Source organism: Dermacentor albipictus, chromosome 1 (genome assembly GCF_038994185.2).
Source record: "Dermacentor albipictus isolate Rhodes 1998 colony chromosome 1, USDA_Dalb.pri_finalv2, whole genome shotgun sequence".
Lineage (NCBI taxonomy): Eukaryota > Metazoa > Arthropoda > Arachnida > Ixodida > Ixodidae > Dermacentor > Dermacentor albipictus.
In genome coordinates, this window is record NC_091821.1 from 339,969,249 (window position 1) to 339,987,477 (window position 18,229).

An 18,229-nucleotide genomic window follows, 5' to 3' on the forward strand; every position below is an offset into this window, starting at 1 on the left:
AAAAGAAAGGCAACGGCGCGTTGGACAACGGGAGGAGAAAACGGGGCCCCGACGAAACGTCGTCACTTCCAGCCAAGCACGCCTGCGGGTCTGGACCGGACGCAGCCGTAGTTTGAGCTCCCCTTCACAGATGGCGCCACGGCCGTGCCAAGCCGTCGTGCGGGACATCTAGTGGCAGGGTCCCGAAAAAGCAGAGAGGGAGGGATGGGGGGCACACCCCCATTACCAATCCTCCTTCTCATCCCCACTGTCGCATCTTTCTCGCACTCTCTCTTTCCTTCGAATTTCTTTCCCTTTATTTTTCGCTTCCCCCCTCCCCCCCCCCTTTGCCCCACTGTTCCCTCGCACAAAAAGACGCGGCGCGGCAGTTTTCGGCCGAACGACATCGCAGGCGACGGACTCGTCCCTCGAAAGTGTGCCAGGAGCGCGTGCGCGCGCCTTCAAGCAAGCAGTCGTAGCGTACGTTGCAGTGGGGGGCTGCACGTCGACATCGCCGGTCAGGCGCTGGGTCAGCCGAGTCGGCGTGCTTCGAGCCTCCTCAGATTTCCTCGACTCTGTTATTAAGCGTGAAACTCCTTTCCCGGGCGCAGTTTCGCTTTCATAAACACTCGCTCCCGCCGCTAGTTTCGGTTTATTCGAAGCTTTTCCGAGAACTGCGCGCGCATCTGAGCGTCCAACACCTGCCTTATCACGAGCTTCGCGTTCCTGACCCACCCCGTCATTACCATCGAGTGCTTTCAACAGGTGTGCAGTCTTTATTTTTTTTTCACTCTGTTCCTCTCTCGGTAAAACGCCAGAGAATACTGGACGGCGCTGGTGGTTTTCGTCCGTGTGGTCTGGAGTTCGTCGACGGCTTCTGATATCACCGCAGCAGCCGGGCCTGCTTTATCTCGTTCCGGAACACAAGACAAGGCGTCGTCGAATGCCGATGACGCTTCCAGGGTATCCACCTTGAGAGGAGAGAAAAAGAAAAGAAGAGGAAAGAAACAAAAACACGCAGACTTCCCGTTTTTGTGGAAGACAGCGGGAACGCGCCGTGCCCAGCAAGCGTGGAGTAGCCGGCGGCTGTTATGCCGGCGAACTCGGCGCTGTTATGGCTTCGCAGTGCGGTGACGTTGATACTGCTGTTGATGTTGCTGCCGGAATTGCCGTGGATTAACACCGCCGTCCTGGCAGAGACGACGAGGGAGTCTGTGCCAGGTGAGCGCATCTGCTTTCCTGTCTCTCCTGTGGTCCAAATACGTGAAGTTATAAACAAGCCCTCCAAACAATAGAAGTCATAAGGTCTTTGCTGCGCGAGAATTCGAAGTGGGAAAAGGCCATTTTTCCTTTCTTGTTTAGCTAACGCGTGCGAATCGCGACAAGCTGTAGGCGCAGGCAGCGAAGAAAGAAAACGAAGATGAATTAGAAACATTTTTTTTACCGCTTTCAGAATTTCATTCTCGTCTGGGATGCTCTGAGAATGGGTTCTGCAGACACAATTCGGTATAGCGCTGCTGAAATACAATAGAAAGGTGACGAATTAATAGAATTAGTTCTGATAATATTCCTAATGCATGTCAGGCAGCCGCGAGGCTCTGAATATTATAGCAAGTGACGTGAGCGGGTAACCACCATACACGGAAAATAATATTGATAGTAAAAAAATACGAGTACCGCGTGCCCCTTGTGCATAATCCGAAATTATGCTATGGCATACTGTATAAAGCGTTTTGTGTTACCTTATAAAATGATTAGATTGTGTATGAATATGCAACGTGACGTACGTTTAAAAAAAAGGACTGGTTGAAGTTTTAGAAAAGGAGGCATCGTTTTGCTTCCTGATTACGAAGAATGTACTTAAAAGCAGATTAATTATTTTCAGGAGTTCCCCGCTTGCTACGTCTGCGTTTCAGAATTGAAATATCATACTTGTTTGCTGTTTTTCTTCATTATTTTATTTTCTGGCGTCAACTGGTCACGATTGGCGTGCAGCACAATCATGTGACGCCCAACCTCTGCGTATATTCATTTGTAGGGAGCGTAGAGAGAGTACAGCAATATCGATGCAGACCCTTTCCCTACCATCTACCTATATTTGTTTGATCGGAACGGTCTTTTCATTTAATTAACTAAAAAACTGTTCGGTATAGTTATACAATATTCAAATCTTAATATTGAATATGTTAGGCACTGCTGACGTTTAGTGATCGCATAATATTCAACAACTAATTACGAAATAAAATGTAGATTACTAAAGTAGACGCTGACCTCCTTGACTTTTTTTGTTTCTTCTCTGAATGCTTTTATTTATTTAGATGTTTGACTAAACTGATGCTTGTGTTAAATACCCTTTTCTGTCAGTAACGTATATTTATTATTTATCATGAGTAATCAACATTCTAGTTCAGCAATGCTGAATATATAAAATTACCACAAATAAGTTTGTATAGAGAAACCTAAAATGAACAAAAACAGCGTTTAAAGCAAAAAATGAAAAAAAGAAATGTCGTCTCATGAAAAAAAGAAAAGAAACATGCTGTAAGTAATATCAATTTCGAAATAACGTTAGCAGTCTAAAACATTCATAAAGTGAAGCTTAAACATACCTTACGACCTGTAAACTTTAAATTTCATAATGTTCTGCGGGCATGACACCAAGGAAGGGGAGGTGGTAGCATGCATTGTTTTTTTCCGCTAACTTTCTTCTTTTTTTTTGCAGATTACCCCAGACACGCGTACTTTCAGATATACATACGCCTTTATTAACGTAGACTGACCGTTAGACGCATTACCCACGCAGCAACAAAATTAGAACAGTAAAGATTGAAAAGCGCACAGCTTTTAAGTCGCAGTGCATTTATTGGCAAACTTGCTGTTTCCGATTTCCATTGATTCAGGAAGTTGTCTGTTTATAAACTTCCTCGACTGAAGTAATCCTCTCGCGTCCTTTCAGCCGCAAAAGACTGCCACTGAAATGTTCGGGAACGAAAATGCGGAAGTTTTTCGTGAGCAGATTTCATTTTTCGTAAATAGCGACGCAATATTCGTAAAATTGCGAGACTTCGTAGTTTACCTTTTATTTTCATAGCACACCTCACGTGCCACTGTAATAGTTTTAACACACATGCAGTATATTTCACGCAATTTAGATCGAGTGCATTTAGTGCACTACACAGCCATGTCACAAATACCTCTCGTCATTGAATGCACCGTCAAATTACATCGTACTATTTAATGGCGCTCTTAGGCCATCATTGACCCTTGCACAACGAAATCATCATAATCATCATCATCCAAGGACAAATCCAAAGTTTTTAAACTTTACGAAAAATTTGGGAGGCTTGGCAGTATAGCAGCTGCAGAATTTGTGTTATCGTGTCAAACGGTAGAATAATTACGCCTTCCGTACGACAAATATCTCACCTACTAACACAATGCGTTTCTCGGCATATGAATTTAACATAATGAGTGGTGTAGTTAAGTTTCAGGTCAATAATGACTCCCCAGTTGATTTTCTTGTGGTCTACTTCTCCGTCCCGTATCGGTGGTAATGTTCCTAGCGCTAACACGCGCTATGCGCGTCCCTCGAGGCAATTATTCAGTGGTGAAAATTTTTAATTCCTTTCTTGCGTGAGTCGACAGCTCGGACACCTAAGAAGAGAACGAAATCGAGCGATGCTGCAGTCAGGCATTGTTTCGTACGCGCTCAACATTAATGACCATGTTCAGTCGCGAAATTCAATTATGCCGTTTTTAGTTAAGGCTAGTAAGACTAGAGAACGTTTATCTCTGAAAGCGTGAGAACGGACCATTTATTATTCAAGTGCGCAGGAAGCTGAATTTTTAGAGTCTTCAAAAATAAAAAAGAAGCGGTTTACTCGTCGGTCGACTTAAAACGCCGGGTCTAGCATCTTTCCAATCTTTCTGTTCTTTAAACAGAGGAAGCAAAAAGAAATGAGTGCATCCAAAAGGCGCACTTCGGAGATATCGAAGATGTTTGTGCAGTGAATACTTATATTTAACGAAGCGTTTGCTTTTAAATGCGCAATATTTGAGCGTTCTTTTTTTTTTTTTGAAATGAATATTAGGAGAGGTTCGCGCCTTTATGGTGGCACCGGCTACTCCTTGTCACTTGGCAAAGGAAAGAAATGTGCGTAAAAAGCCAGAATAGCGACACAAAATATGACACTCATCGGAACACTCGATGAATAAAATATATACAGTCCAAAGAACATGAATCGCAAAGTTTTGTTCTTGAGTTCAGTACACGTACGCATTATAAAGTCTGATATTCTGTACGGCCAAAACACACATGTAATACACTGCAAGTACAGAACAGAATTATACATATTGCGTGAAAGGTGCGATCACCACATAAACCGGTTATGAACCAGGAACGACATTTATGTCACTCATTTAGCTTATTCAGATAATCTCAAACTTAATATTTTCCCTAAATGTTGGTGTCCTCTAAAAACGTTTTCATAGCAAGATTGAGCGTCCTTAATCGACGCAGGTATAACGCGATATCGACGCCTCTCTGGTAAAAAGAAAAGTACTATCTTGACCACAGTTGGCCTGAAACCTCATTGCAGCGGTTGCTGAAACTGGCCTTTGTGCATAAGCACCTGCACAGTTCTATGTTTTTTTTTACCTAAGAAGAAAAACCAAGTGGCTGCTACTTACATAACCAGCATGGAGCTTTAAGCCTAGCTGTGTCACGGTCACAGTGAATCGCACTTTCTAAACACAGGTACGGCGCTTGGTCCACTGCGTGCGCAATTTATCTAGCGAATAGTGTGAATCCCCGTAGGTCACATGAACATGGCCGCTGTTTCGTCACTCGTTGCGTGGTGCCTAATTTATTCTCAGCCTCTTTTGTTAACCTTCAAGTTTCAACTAAAAAGCGTAGGGGGAAAAAAACAAAGACAGATTGGAACACCCGTGCATGTAATTTCGGGGTAGTGCGACGTGAAAGCACTCAACAGCTATAGTTTCTAAGCGTAGTGCAGGTCTACGAATGTACGTTTGGGAGCTGAATCGAGCAGCCGTTAAAAATGCCAGGCGAAGCTGCATACGTAAGGACGCATGCTAGTCGTGCTTGATTTATTCGCGTGAGAGTTTATGCTGACAATACGCTGCAATCAACAAATGATATGAAAATGTCCGATGTTCTCCGTTTGATGATTGTGGTGCTGGTAAAGGTGATAGAGCTGCCGTGGGTGGGCTATGCATTCAAATTAATCCGTACAGTGGCTAAGTAGTGACATCTCCTCCTCCTCCTCCTCCTCCTCCTCCTCCTCCTCCTCCTCCTCCTCCTCCTCCTCCAGCAACAACAACAACAACAACAACAACAGCAACAACAACAACAACAACAACAACAACAACGTCATCATCACCACCATGATTTTGCCAAGTTCGCTGTAGGAGCGAAACTATTCTCGATTAATATCCAGCTTGCTTCAGCTGCGTTGATCCTGTGCCGAAAATTCGCACAAACTGACCTATTTACCAGGCCCCATCTACCAATTTCTCCGGTTCCCTTGGTAGATAGTCCGTTACTCTGGCTGGCTATGAAACTTCCAACCAGACTTTTCTACGTAATTCTGCGCAGGAAAGCCAGGAATCAAAGCAGCGTCATATATTTTTTTGTGCGAATTGCGATGGGCCGCTCCCACAATACAATGCGGTTGATGCAGCGGGCGTCTATGTGGAGCCGACAAGCTTTCAGCAGCTTTTTTTTTTTTTTGCCCTTCAGGCGTATCAGTAGGCACGACATAATTGAGTGGTCCACGTCGCCCGCAATGTCCAGTATAAGGCACAAAAAGAGAATAGGATTCACTGCGTCCTGTAGCACTTCACCCTATGCGACGGCTCAATAGCTGATGTGCACGAGGTCCAGGGTTCGATTCCTTCTTGTGGCGGCAGCATTTTGATGGGTGCGAAATGCGAAAACGCTCGCCTACCCGGGCGCACGTTGCAGAATCCCGGGTGGTCATAGATCAATCGGTCTATATCAACCCGTGGGGGCATACGAAGGCCAAAGCGAAGTGTATGAGGGTGGTCACTCTTGCTTTTAGAGCGCAGCTCTTTGGCGTCCGTTCCTGGGTTTCGCGTCGGCGTTGTCGTCGGCCTCGTAACCAGCTCCGCCCCCCTTTCATCCCCCCAGCGCTAGCAGCGACCGACTGATACCGCTGGATGCCGCTGACGCCGCTAGAGAGTCAAGATAACGTGACTGCATAGAACACCGTCGCCGCCATGCAGAAAGAGGAGGAAAGGGTCCCCCCCCCCCCCCTGGTTCTTAGCGCTGCGGAAGCGAGGGTATCATATTGTTTGTGTCGGCATCGGCGGCGTTGTCCCTGAAACCAACTCCGCAGCTGGGGTTGACTCACTATCGGCGTCAGCGGCATCAGTCAGTCGCTGCTATCTCTTCCCTCCTCCCTTTATCGTGTTGTCCGCTTGCTGCACGCGCTTCTGCCCCCATCGTTTGCCGCTGGGTGTACACGCCGCCCCCCTCCCACCCCTTCCTGCGAGTCTCCGGTTGTCAAAGCGCCGGCTCGAACTTTGAAGTTGGCGAACTGTGCGCCGCAAAGTTGCCCAACGGCTTGCTGGTAGTAGCTGCCTACTTCGCCCCTACCGCACTCACGAAAGACGTCGTGCACTTCCTGCAACTCGCATTAACCGTCCATCGATCCACACCGATGTTAGTAGTGGGGGACTTTAATGTTGACATAAAGACAAACAGCAATTTCCTAACACTTATGCGGGAGAACATCCCGTTCCTCTCGCTCGTAACGCGTCCCACGGCTGTGACAACCTCGCGAGGCACTTGTATAGATCTCGTCTTTGAGAATCAAGCATTGGTGTACCAAGTCGAACATATATCAGTCTATTTCTCCGACCACAAAGCTTCCTTCATGACTGTCAAGAACTGTTAGTGGAGTCTTTGTTAAAGGAATACGTGTGAAAAATAAAAAAAAATTCTGTGATAGCGCATACATGTGTTGCTCGATTTCTTTGCCTCAATCTATCGAAAAGGTGAAACAGCTTATTTGCTGCGCTCAAATTTCGCATTAGGAAGTAACGTAATCGTCGGTAATTTTTCTTTCTCTTCTCGTTCGAGGTCATCTGTGGAGAAGATTCGATATTTCATGATGTAATTTACCACACGCTTTCATGAATTGTAAAGAATTTTAGAGAGCAGCCCTTAGGCGCCCGTTCCTGCGGCAAGCGTCGGCGTCGGCGTCCCTCGTCCTACCTCAGTGTAACCGAGCAAACGAGCACAGCGAAAGATGAGAGCGAACGCAGAGCGGAGCGGGGGATGAAAGACGCGAGGAGGAAAGCGGAGAGGAGGGTGCAGCGGAACCATGAGGCGGAAAGGGGAGGAAGGCACGGAGAAAGCCTGAGAGAAAGGCGTAGTGCGGCTACGATGGCTACGAGATGGCGCGAGAGTAGCGCGTCGTCTGCGAGGTCTGTTCGCAGCAGCTGCTGTGAATCGCGCGCACGCGTCACCTACGCGCTGGCTCTCGCAATCTCTCGGATTAGCGAGGCAGTCGCGCCACACTTCCCTCCGTTTCCAACGTGCCGCACGAACTAGATTGCCCGCACCGGTCAATATATCGCGAAATGAAAACACTTTTGCATTAGGGAGTATCGTAATCGTCTGCGAATTTTTTCTTAGCTAATGGCAAGCAACTCACTCTTTTTCGAGTTGAATAAATGATGCCTTTGAACTGATGCTGTCACAACACCTTCAGCCGCATCCGTCACCAGAATAGCTTGTTGTCAAAGGTGACACTTATGAACCGAACACTAGTTGCACGGGGAATTGGACGCAAAGGCAGACAAAGGATAGATAGAAAGGCAGGAAGGTCAACCAGAGTAAGTTCCGGTTTGCTACACTCCACGGCGGGAAGGAGTAGGGGGATAAAAAGAGAAAGAGAGGCGAGCACAAACAAAACGTTTACACTACAAAGCGGTATAGGAGGTAGCGTTCTTAGTCTATCGTGAAGGCCCGTAGACCGCAGGCAGATGTACATTGGGGTAATAATCCCATGTCTATGCTTAAACGGAACGCTGCACCGATTACAAACCGAATTCTCTACCAGCTGCCGTTGATATCACCATCACATAGCCAATTCGAAGGCTTGGAGGCAGTACATAGAAAGGAACTTCGTATGGCGATGGGTGTTCCCCAGGCGGATTCGAACAAGAAGGTCACCAACGGAGCCGAGTCACTTCCGCTTCTCCTCTTGGCATTCCAAGCCTTGTTGACTCAACTATTAAGGCTTGGAGAATACTCCGCAGGCAGTGTGCTTCTCCGGCGACTGCGAGCAAGAACGCCCTCCCACTTAAACGTGGCGCTGAACAGTTTCCGACTGTCGGTAGGTTTTGAATGGTCTAAACGGAGTCGTCAGTGCCCATCATGGTCTTTTGAAGGTGTTACATGCAGCGTCAGAGAACCTCAACTACCAGCGACACGTACCATTCCAACGGCCGAAGTAAAATTTCGTGCGCTGGAATACTTGAACACAGCGTATCGAAGCCACTTGCAAGTCCACACCGAGAGGTTGGCGTGCGGACATACACAGAACAGCGCAGTGGCATTCTGTATGTCGTGACCCGCCTCAGGAGAGGTATGCTAAGCAATCCCTGGTGGTAATTTATTTTATTTATTTATTTATACAAGTACCTGCAGCACCACAAGGGCATTATTGCAGGGGGGGGGGCAATTGAAGGAAAATGAATTAAAGCCCTTAGAAGCATGGGATTCAAAGTGAAGTTTCAGTGAATCCCTTCACATGTTGCGATTGGAGGTAATAAGAAAGCTGACGCTCTTGCGCAAGAAGCGCCATCATGTGCCCCTTCTCCTTTTCCTTTCTTTTATTTCTTCTTCTTCATCTTAAAAATGAAACGGCATACGTTCCTCAATATTTATTGCGCTTAGAAATGTGGCGTACTAATTATCGACTGCGAATCGCACATCGCCCTTCCGATTTACTGTTCTTGACATGTCAAATCGCTTTATTAGTGCATATGGTACGCTGTGTCTATTTACAGTCTGAATTAAACTAATTCTCTGCATGCTAACCTTCAACGAGCAGCGCGACGAGTTTTTTCTTTATTTTTTGCTGTAGCAACACGAGATAACGTGGTCAACTGTGTGTAGCTTTCTCTATATAAGTGCAAAAATCCCTGGTATATTCTAATAGAATATAATAGACCGGACAGATTCGAATGTTTCGTTGATAAACGGTTCAAAGCGCCACAATTTACCAGCCTACGCATATGAACAACCATGTATCCATGTGTGCTGCGATACGCTGCCTGCCTTCCTCAAGTGTTCGCCACTAAGGAGGAATTAATTTCTTGCTTCGAGATCCTTATTCAACATAGCGGCACAGATGGCGTGGCCGCTGTATTAGGCGAACCAAGAAGAATTTCGCGCCCAATATTGTTAGTTCGTGCGCTGAGCTCCCCACTGAAAACTATGCAAGCACTCGGCTGCATTGTTTTTCATCTGATACATGAAATTCCTGCCCCACCGAGGGCAATGCAAGCGTGAAAAGGAAGAGTAGAGAGCCACTGGCCCTGGTTCTTGAGTCAACTCTGTGAATTACTGGCACAAATTTACAAATTCATTGCATTTTCGCATAATTAGTGAGATTTAAAAAAAAAGAGAAAAAGGTGATAAAGTTATCTTATAAGAAACACTTCATAAGCGTGTTTTTAAATGCTCTCCTGAACAGCTTTGGTCATTACGTATGTGATTAATTAAACGTAGGGTAATTAATCTTGAGCAACAAGATCGGCGCGTCGTAAAAAGAAAATAGCGGTGGCAAGGATTTCCTATTAACAGCCACGCAGTCTCGGTGGCATGCGTGGGCAACCATCGTGTATTTCTTCATTTAAGTTGTGTACACTTTTAGTTGGCAGACCATTAAGGTGTAAATATATATTTTTTATACTTTATTGAATCAAATCATGATGAGTATGTGCTCGTTCGTGCAAACGCGCTGGAGGAGTTCGCGTTATAAGCCTGCACGAATTGGTGCGAGAGCCAGTCAGAATAGGACATACATACACCGGATCAAAGATGGGGCGATAAATAGAAGACGGGGTGATCTCTTGTTAGAAACGCTGTTGGTCACTGCACGTGCAAGTATATCCTTGCGCGTGCGTGAGCTCGTTCTGTCCAAAAAGAGCAACTCCCTCTGGCTTCATTTTTAGGGATTGGGGTTGGGTGCCCAGCAGAGACGCTACGAAGTGAGTCATGCAGCTCCGTGGAATCGGACCCACGACCTCGTGCTCAGCAGCGCTAAGCCTTAGACACTGAGTCACCGCAGCGGGTAACACAGGGAGCGCAGCGTACACATGTCGGACTGACGTATCAGAAACCAGCTGCACTGGTGGTGACATCTTGCGACACTTTCGTCAACAATAACTTGCCAGAAACATTGTCCTGCAGTGCAACTCCTTCATAAAAGGATACCGGCCATCGTCGTGATTGTGTCACTGCCGACGCGTTTGCGCGAGCAGACGATGTTATACAGTGGAGATCACACCTGTGAATGCTACGCACGCACAATGGTTGAGCACAACGCCGGTAGAGGGCACGTGGAACATTGCCCTTGTAAGCGACGCGTCACGTACGTTTGATTCAGCCTTACATCGTTTCCGGTACAACCTCTGCGCAGTGAGCGTACAACGACTGGCGCTCTTTATTGAAATGGTAATGTCTTCTACCTTTTATTTCTGGACTGAACCTATTTACATGTGCGGTCAGGACGATAAAGGTTCCGCCAAGCCAATGGCAGTATTGCTCTATATTTTAGCATGGTTGGAAGGCAGGTTTAATTAAACGCCGAGAAATGTGGTAACGAGGGTGGAAACAATAATCAAAATCCCCGGAGTTGGAAGGTACTTGTGGCTGATGTATTTTCCGGAGGAACCACGAATGCGGAGCAGGATTGAAAATCACTAATAATCGACTGGGCAGCTGGCGCTTACCGGGGCTGCTGCTAGAGGGAGAGCAATTTTAGAACGGCGTTTTTTTTTCTCTTTTGCCGGTGGATTGCTTTCGTATCATCGCTCATCTGCTTATGTCTCTTATACGCGCTCGTATTTCAATTTCTGAGTCAAATACTGCAAGGAATCTCGCAGCTTCATTCTGTTAGCTGGCCCGTTATTGTTCCTTAAGCACCTAAAGACAAAACAATCGGTGCCGTATCTGCGTATAAAGCGTTTTGTGGTTCACTTGGAGAAGAAAATAGCTCTTGGTTACTTTCTTGGAAGGAAACGCAGCTTCCGACCATACTAAACTTGTGTGCAGCTTGAGCTATTGCATGCGGAGTAAGCTAAGAGAGAAATACAAAGCGAGAAACATGCAGAACTGCTGGGCTCTTTCGGTGAAAAATGGGAGCTGTCCCACTAAAAGATAAGGAAAACAAGGAAGCTCGGCGTTTAAGAGCGAATCGAGATACTGTGTTGGACATTCCCTGCATTCCTTCGATGTGCAAAGGCCCGGCGGTGCAATCTCTCGCGAGCAACTCGCAGGAAGCGCCGACACGGTTCTCCTTTCTACGCGGCCACTTCAGACGGTTTGCCGACGCCATGTTGTATGTGTCCGATAGAAGAGGTGAATGAAAAGGGAAAGGAAGCACCGGCTTACGAACTTGGAGGCGTTGTGAAAAATGCCTATCCCCTAGGTCAGCTATAAAAAGTAGCTGCGCTTTGCTCAGTGTGTTACGCACTCGATGCTACAATGCGCGGTGTTAAATGTACACTATAGAAAAGTCATAAATCAGTTTAGGGCGTTAATCTATTCGTTCGAAACTCCATGTTTGTTAATTCCACGGCAATAGCCTAACGTTTAGAAAATAAAATAAAATGCAAACGTTCATTCTTCGAATCTCGCGCAGAGACTCCAACGCTGGTGCGTCAGTATGACGTACCGGTTTCGAAGTATTTTTCTTTTGCCATTTTGGATATTGTTGCTGAATAATAGTTTTGAAACTTGCCAAGTCAGTCTTTGACTCATTTTCAATACAACGCAGTCTATCTTTACCTACATATGAAAGTCGCAGTTTCACCCCAAACACAAAGCATCGATTGCGATAGCAAATTAGTGGACAGCTAGCTACACGGAGTAAGGATAGTAGTTTTATCGGCCGTGTAAGCTTGTAAACGTAGGCATACTAACTAAATTTACAAGCATGGTGTCACGCGCGCATAAGCAAACATGAGCACATCTCCCTCGATGACCGCGGAAACTCGCTGTCAAAACGCTGTGAAAGCGGGGCAGCAGCAGCGAGCGAATTGACCTTCGTACTGCGTCTCGCATCAATGCAAACTCAGCCGCGAAAACACAGCACGCGGCCGGACTCTGTCCCTGTGGCAGGTGACGTAGTAAAAAAACAGCACAAATCTATGAGAGGCCCGAATAAAGAGAACCGGTAAAACACATTTTTGCCTCTTTCGTCTTTCCGCGCGCAAAATTTTGCGGGGTTATTCAACTACGTTTCGCCAAAACCAACTCGCCCGGCTTTGATATTTGGCCAGGGGCCGCGCTAACGTCATAACGGCCGCGCTAGCTTTATACTACGCTTCTTGCCACACCACCGACCTGTGTGAACACCTATATTGAGAACACACTTTATGTTTCTGTTGCTTGTTTACATCTCTCTTTTTCTAGTCCCACCCAATTTCCCCCACTCTAGTGCAGGGTAGCGAACCGGAAACTCTCATCTGGTTAACCTCCCCGCTTTTCAGCTTTCTTCCTTTCTTTCTTTATTCTCTCAAGGGCCCATTTCCCGCCAATGTATGTGACAAACCAAATGCCCCTTTCAAAAAGCATTTATTGAATTGTGCTATTTGTCTTTCTTTCGCGACATAGCTTAGGCGAGAACAAACAAGCCGCATCACGACCAATGATTGAAAGCGCATGCCTGGGCCATCAAAACGCCATCGAGTTGAACCGCTCGCGGTCCTGCCAGCGACAGTCGCATATCAGACGCTCTCGGTGCAGAATCCATTTGCAGAGGCAAAAGGGTGACTTTCTTGCGACATTCGCCGTTGCTGTTATGCATTGTAGCTATGTCGAGATCAAACGCGCACGAATCGGTAGCATAATACGTTATTCTGACGCACGCTTGCTTCAAGACCGAGACAATCATATTACGAGCGTTCTGGTGAAGCGTGGCGCCTCTTTATTCGAACTCTTTTCTTTAGGAAAGAAGAAAAAGAAAAGAAAGAAACACAAAGGACGAGGAAATGCCCGCTCTAGCGCAGTTGCTAAAGAGAGTGGAGAAGAAGATGTACATAAAAAAAAGGCATGCATAATCTCATAAATAATTGGTTCATTAATTAGAAAGGTTGGCAATAAGTCCTAAAATACGTCACCGGTTTATCAACGACGTTAAATTGGTAAATTATTGAAGTTTGATGATTGATGAAGTGAAAAATTTGAAGGACGCTTAAGCTTCGCCTTTAGGAGTGAAACGCGATAGCATTCAAAGATCCCTGACTGCTTTTCAGGCTTCCCGGCAACTGGAGCTTGTGTTACCCTAATAATTACAGGAAAACGCTGGCGACGAACGCTACGCACGAAGCCGAGCGATCTGGTAGAAACGCGTTCTCTTGCGATGGCCGATCTCCTGTGATTGTTTTGCACATTTAATATTTCACTCTGTGAAGATCTAACATAAAAGGTATGTGCTGTCCGTGCTTTTTTTTTGCGTGAGATTCTTTGTGGGCTGTCATTCTCAATATTGCGACGGTCGACGCTGGACGCGAGACACCGACGCCGGATTATCTGCGACACGCGGCCTTTGAGGCTATCGCGTTAATATTTCAACTGAAAGAGCTCAATAGCGCCTTCGGCGCTTTGTGCGGTGATGAATAGAAACATTTGTGTTTTTGTATATAACTTGTATGCCAAGACTCTTCGTCTAATTGTGTTAATATGGTAGAGAGAGAGACTGACTTGGCGCACTGAACTGAGAATTATATCAAAATGAGCAATCTACGCTCTCGTGGATTACTTGTGCAGTAATCGCCGCATACTTATCTGCCTTTTTTATCAGCTAACGTCAACAATGGACCTACAAACTAACGGTTTGGAAGTCTATGATCGGCAATTAAAAGACCAAAGGAACAAACTTGTATATATATATATATATATATATATATATATATATATATATATATATATATATACAAGTTTATATATATATATATATATACAATGACCGCCATATTTGTATTTCGCAACCAACAGGACGGTCATTACCCAGCTATTGAAATAAGGAGCAAACATGAGTCGGCGTGAGTCAGAGGGCGACAGGGTGTATCAGACATAAAGAGAAGCACGGCAAGGATTAATGAGCCAAATACATGAAGGGAGAAGGACTAGCGTCCATGACTGCATGAAAATTGCGCCGCAGAGCCGGTAAAATTCGAGCGTGCTCCAAAATAGTAAACTTCGGCCTTGCAGCCGTGCCGCCCATAGAAATGCAGCCTCCGCGACAACCTCGCGCTACATGACAGCCTCATTGCCACTGCGGCGGGTGATTGTATAGTTTCAAGCAGTTTACCAGAGAAGAAAATCGGTTTACAAGCAGCGTACAGGCAATATATAAACACGCAACTGTTCATTAGTGTGTGACAGATGCGTGCCTTGCGCCTCAACTGTATTTATTCTGAACCTTACATCGTACTTGCGCGTAGGAGTATACTAGTGAACGCGACGCCGATCATGGAGCTTTTCATAAAAATGGATATAGGGCTCGTCATGGCGAGCTGTCTGGTTTTGTCTCTCGGTGTCGCCGCAGTGGTAGGGTGTTGCCACGACGACCGCAATGTCTCCGCAACATGGAGTTTAATCGCTGTCTTCGAGACAGAGACGCGGCGTATATTCGTTATTCGCGCTTGACGCGTAGATGGAAACAGAAGCTGGAATGACACGTGAGGCGGGTCGTTAGCGAATGTGATATGGTTAAAGTAAATGTCCCTTTCGGAAGTGTTCCACGAGGTTAGCCATGCGTAAACAGATCGAGCCTGCGTGCATGGGCATATAGCCAAGGTCATCGATACTAGATTAGTTACGTTGGCTAGTGTGCCGCCCAAGCAGTGACCTTGGTACCGAGGAGAGAAGTGGCCCGTAAACGTTGACGAGGCGCAGATAATTGTTGCTGGCGATCGTTAAACGTGCAATCGAAAGAACGACTGTATGTGTGCAATGCTATAGCGACACGACTCAAAACACAGCTACCTGAATAACGGACGGCCTGAGCACTCTGACAGCTATACGTTAGATGGGTGAACCGACGCTCTCTTAGACAACCATGCCCTGCAAAAAAAAAAAGAAGCGATTGCACGCAATTTCACCCACGTCTCTTAGATTCTATAGCCTACCTATTCTCAAACTTTTGCTTTAATTCGCTTGCATTTCTTATTTCTCAAGTTTGGCTGCCTGGTTAATCTCCGGGGTTAGTGTGTGCCACCAACTCGAAAGACTGCTTTTCTCAATCTGCAATGCAGCCGGCTTTCCTGCCAGACGTAGCAGTTAAAGCACATTGCGTGTGCTTTAACTTTAATGTATTTAATGTTCTTTAATGTCTCGGTCTTGCTCAGCAGTTTTCGTTCCCTTCGCACTGCGTGCGTGCTTGACTGACAAAATAACTTGAAGCTGGCTTTCCTGCAATAAGAGGTCTTATAGTCGTATACAACTTAACCCACGCCCTCATACCCGCCAGCCGCACTTCCTCCGCGAGGATGCGAATAATTCGTACTTCAAACGTATCCGGTTACCCAAATCAGGCGGTAACCACAAAAAATGAAATTATTAGTGCGTAATTTTATACGTTTTACCCCGCCTATTCTAGTGAAATGTCGAAGGCTAATTCTTTATTGAAGTGAAATAAAGTGCTTGCTTCGCTGCAGCTATTTATTGTCAAGATTCACTTCAGTTGGCAATGAAGTTTCATTAGTAAAACGGGCACAGCAGTGAAATGAAGTGTTCCGCAGACTTTTGAACAGTGAAATGCTCAGACTGCGTACACTTTGTGCACGTCTTTTGCACACCTCATTGCTTCCGCCGATAAAAAGACTCTTCAAGGACAGCTGACGCTCCGGAGGTAACAAGTACGACGCCATTTTGAAAAGGCAACATGACGACGATTGATTTTGTTAGCTTCTGTGATTGGCTGACGGAGCAACACAATCTCGTGCAGTCCGTGTGCCTATAGGAGGTCCTATGAGGAGAATGAAACTTTTCCTTTGTTTCCCATGTCCATTGCAGTTGCAGTATGTTAGTTTGCATACGTGTTTTTACTGATGATTGTGTGTGTGGAACGTTGCCGCAGCATATATATGTATATCCGAATAACGGTTATTGGCTGTGGTTAAACCTTCGGTGCTCAAAGAATTGCACCATCGAACTTGTAAAGCCTGCGAGTACAGTTGCGGTCGCAGTGTTACGTGTGCAGTCATTGTAAGATTTTCAGAAGGGACAGTTTAGTCGCGATAATAAGTATACTTAACTGCACCATGCGTATAGAGTCGGGTGAGGGGTACTCCGTGCACCAAGTTCACGCTTAGCCTTTAATTGAATGTAAACATGTCCACAAAATGTTTTAGAAAGCGGCAAAAAGAGGCAATATACTTCTGCATGTTTAACGACTTGGCCTGAGAATGTGATGTGCAGTCAGCGCTTGTGCACAGTGCACTGGCAGCGCGGTTGTCAGCTCCAGGCGGGATGCTTAGTTCACGATGTACTCGACGCTTTCTGCAGATTCAACATTTCGGCAACTTTTCGTGGCCAGCTGCACGTGGCAAGTACGCGGCTTGCTTTCGCCGTGTCCGCATCCAAACGTTCGCATCACACAACTTGCTCCACACGGTCGATCTGTGCGCCTTCACAACCGGCACTCCATCCCATCACACTCTGCGAGAAAACCGTTTCTCAAAACCGCTGGACGCATTGTGGGCGTAAAACGATTTATCCCGCGGGCGTGTTCCGACGACCCGGCCGACATCAACCACGCGCGCTTCGCTTAAACGCGAGTGTGTGGCCATCGTCACACGTGCCTCGGCAACCTTCAAGAGCGTGTGTGAAGTTCAAACGAAGCGCACACGCGCCGTGACTTCGTAAAACTGCCCAGTGTACTCGAACCTTCCGAAACTGCGCGCACTCGTGCCTATTCAGTCGTAGCTTGCTACAGAATTTACTAGAGGGCACTCTGGCGCTACCGTATGCAGGAGCTTCGATTGCGACGGTTCGGCAAGCTTAGGAATTGGCAGTACACGGATGTGTCTAAAGTTCGTCCTTCCACCTTCAAGCGGCTTTGCGAGTTTGCAATATTGATCATATTCAAGAAAACATCGCGTTTCAAATGCAACAATTCGCAGTGATTATGCATGTGAGCAAAAACTTGTTGCCTTCTCGCGCTTAAAAAAAAAAATCTGGTTGCCTTGAAGTTTAAGGAAGACGAATCGTAATAAGTACAATCCGAGTCAAGAACGCCTGAAATCACACGCACGAAGGCAACTGAATAATGTATACGCACTAACCATAATTCCTATGTTAACTGTACGATCGCAGCGCCAGAATTTCCTTTTGTAAGTTTTACAGGAAATGAACTCTATGCTTATAAGGCGTAACACGCAGGCTCGCGACGCATCGCAAGCGTGTGATGCCATCCGGTCGGGCCTCGCACCGCAAGTACGACGCCGCCACGCTCGTTGACACGTCTGGCCGAGCACGGGGTGTCGCCGTCTCGATTCACTCGTCGCCATGACGAATGCATCGGCGCCTTATACCCTTCACGTAGCCGCCTCCCTCCCCGTCTCCGTCCCGATGGCTGTCGGGCCACTGTGCGGCAGTCTCGGCTGGGAGGGCCGGGTCGGGTTAACCGCGTTTATGGCTCCCCGCGGTGCATAATTGATTGGGAGTCGCTAACCGCTCCTCTCCGTGTGCTCACCCTGGCTGCTCCGTGTGCGCCACAGCCCGGCCTCTTCCCCCTCCCGCTCCCACTTTTAGACCGCTGGCCAGCGGCAGCTGCCAACCGCCCTCCACTCGGCGACGATGACTACGGCATCGCCGTTTCACGAAAGACGACGTCTGCGTCGAGAAGGCGTGGGCGCCGGCCGGGTGTCGGGGTAATTATTTAAAAAAAATTAACGGAACGAAAGCTTCTTGATCAGAGAGAGGTTTTCGAGCCTCGATAAGAACCGTCGTCGCTGGAGG

The 18,229-nt window shown here is 46.7% G+C and overlaps 1 protein-coding gene across 1 annotated transcript in view; it reads left to right on the plus strand.

Moving 5' to 3' along the window:
- Window positions 1-380: 380 nt before the first annotated feature.
- LOC135905088 (neural cell adhesion molecule 1-like) overlaps window positions 381-18,229 on the plus strand; it is a 288,619-nt gene continuing 270,770 nt past the window's right edge. The window contains exon 1 of the mRNA XM_065436102.1: window positions 381-1,200. Within this exon, the coding sequence (XP_065292174.1) occupies window positions 1,071-1,200 (130 nt within the window). The 5' untranslated portion in view covers window positions 381-1,070. The remainder of the gene's footprint in view (window positions 1,201-18,229) is intronic.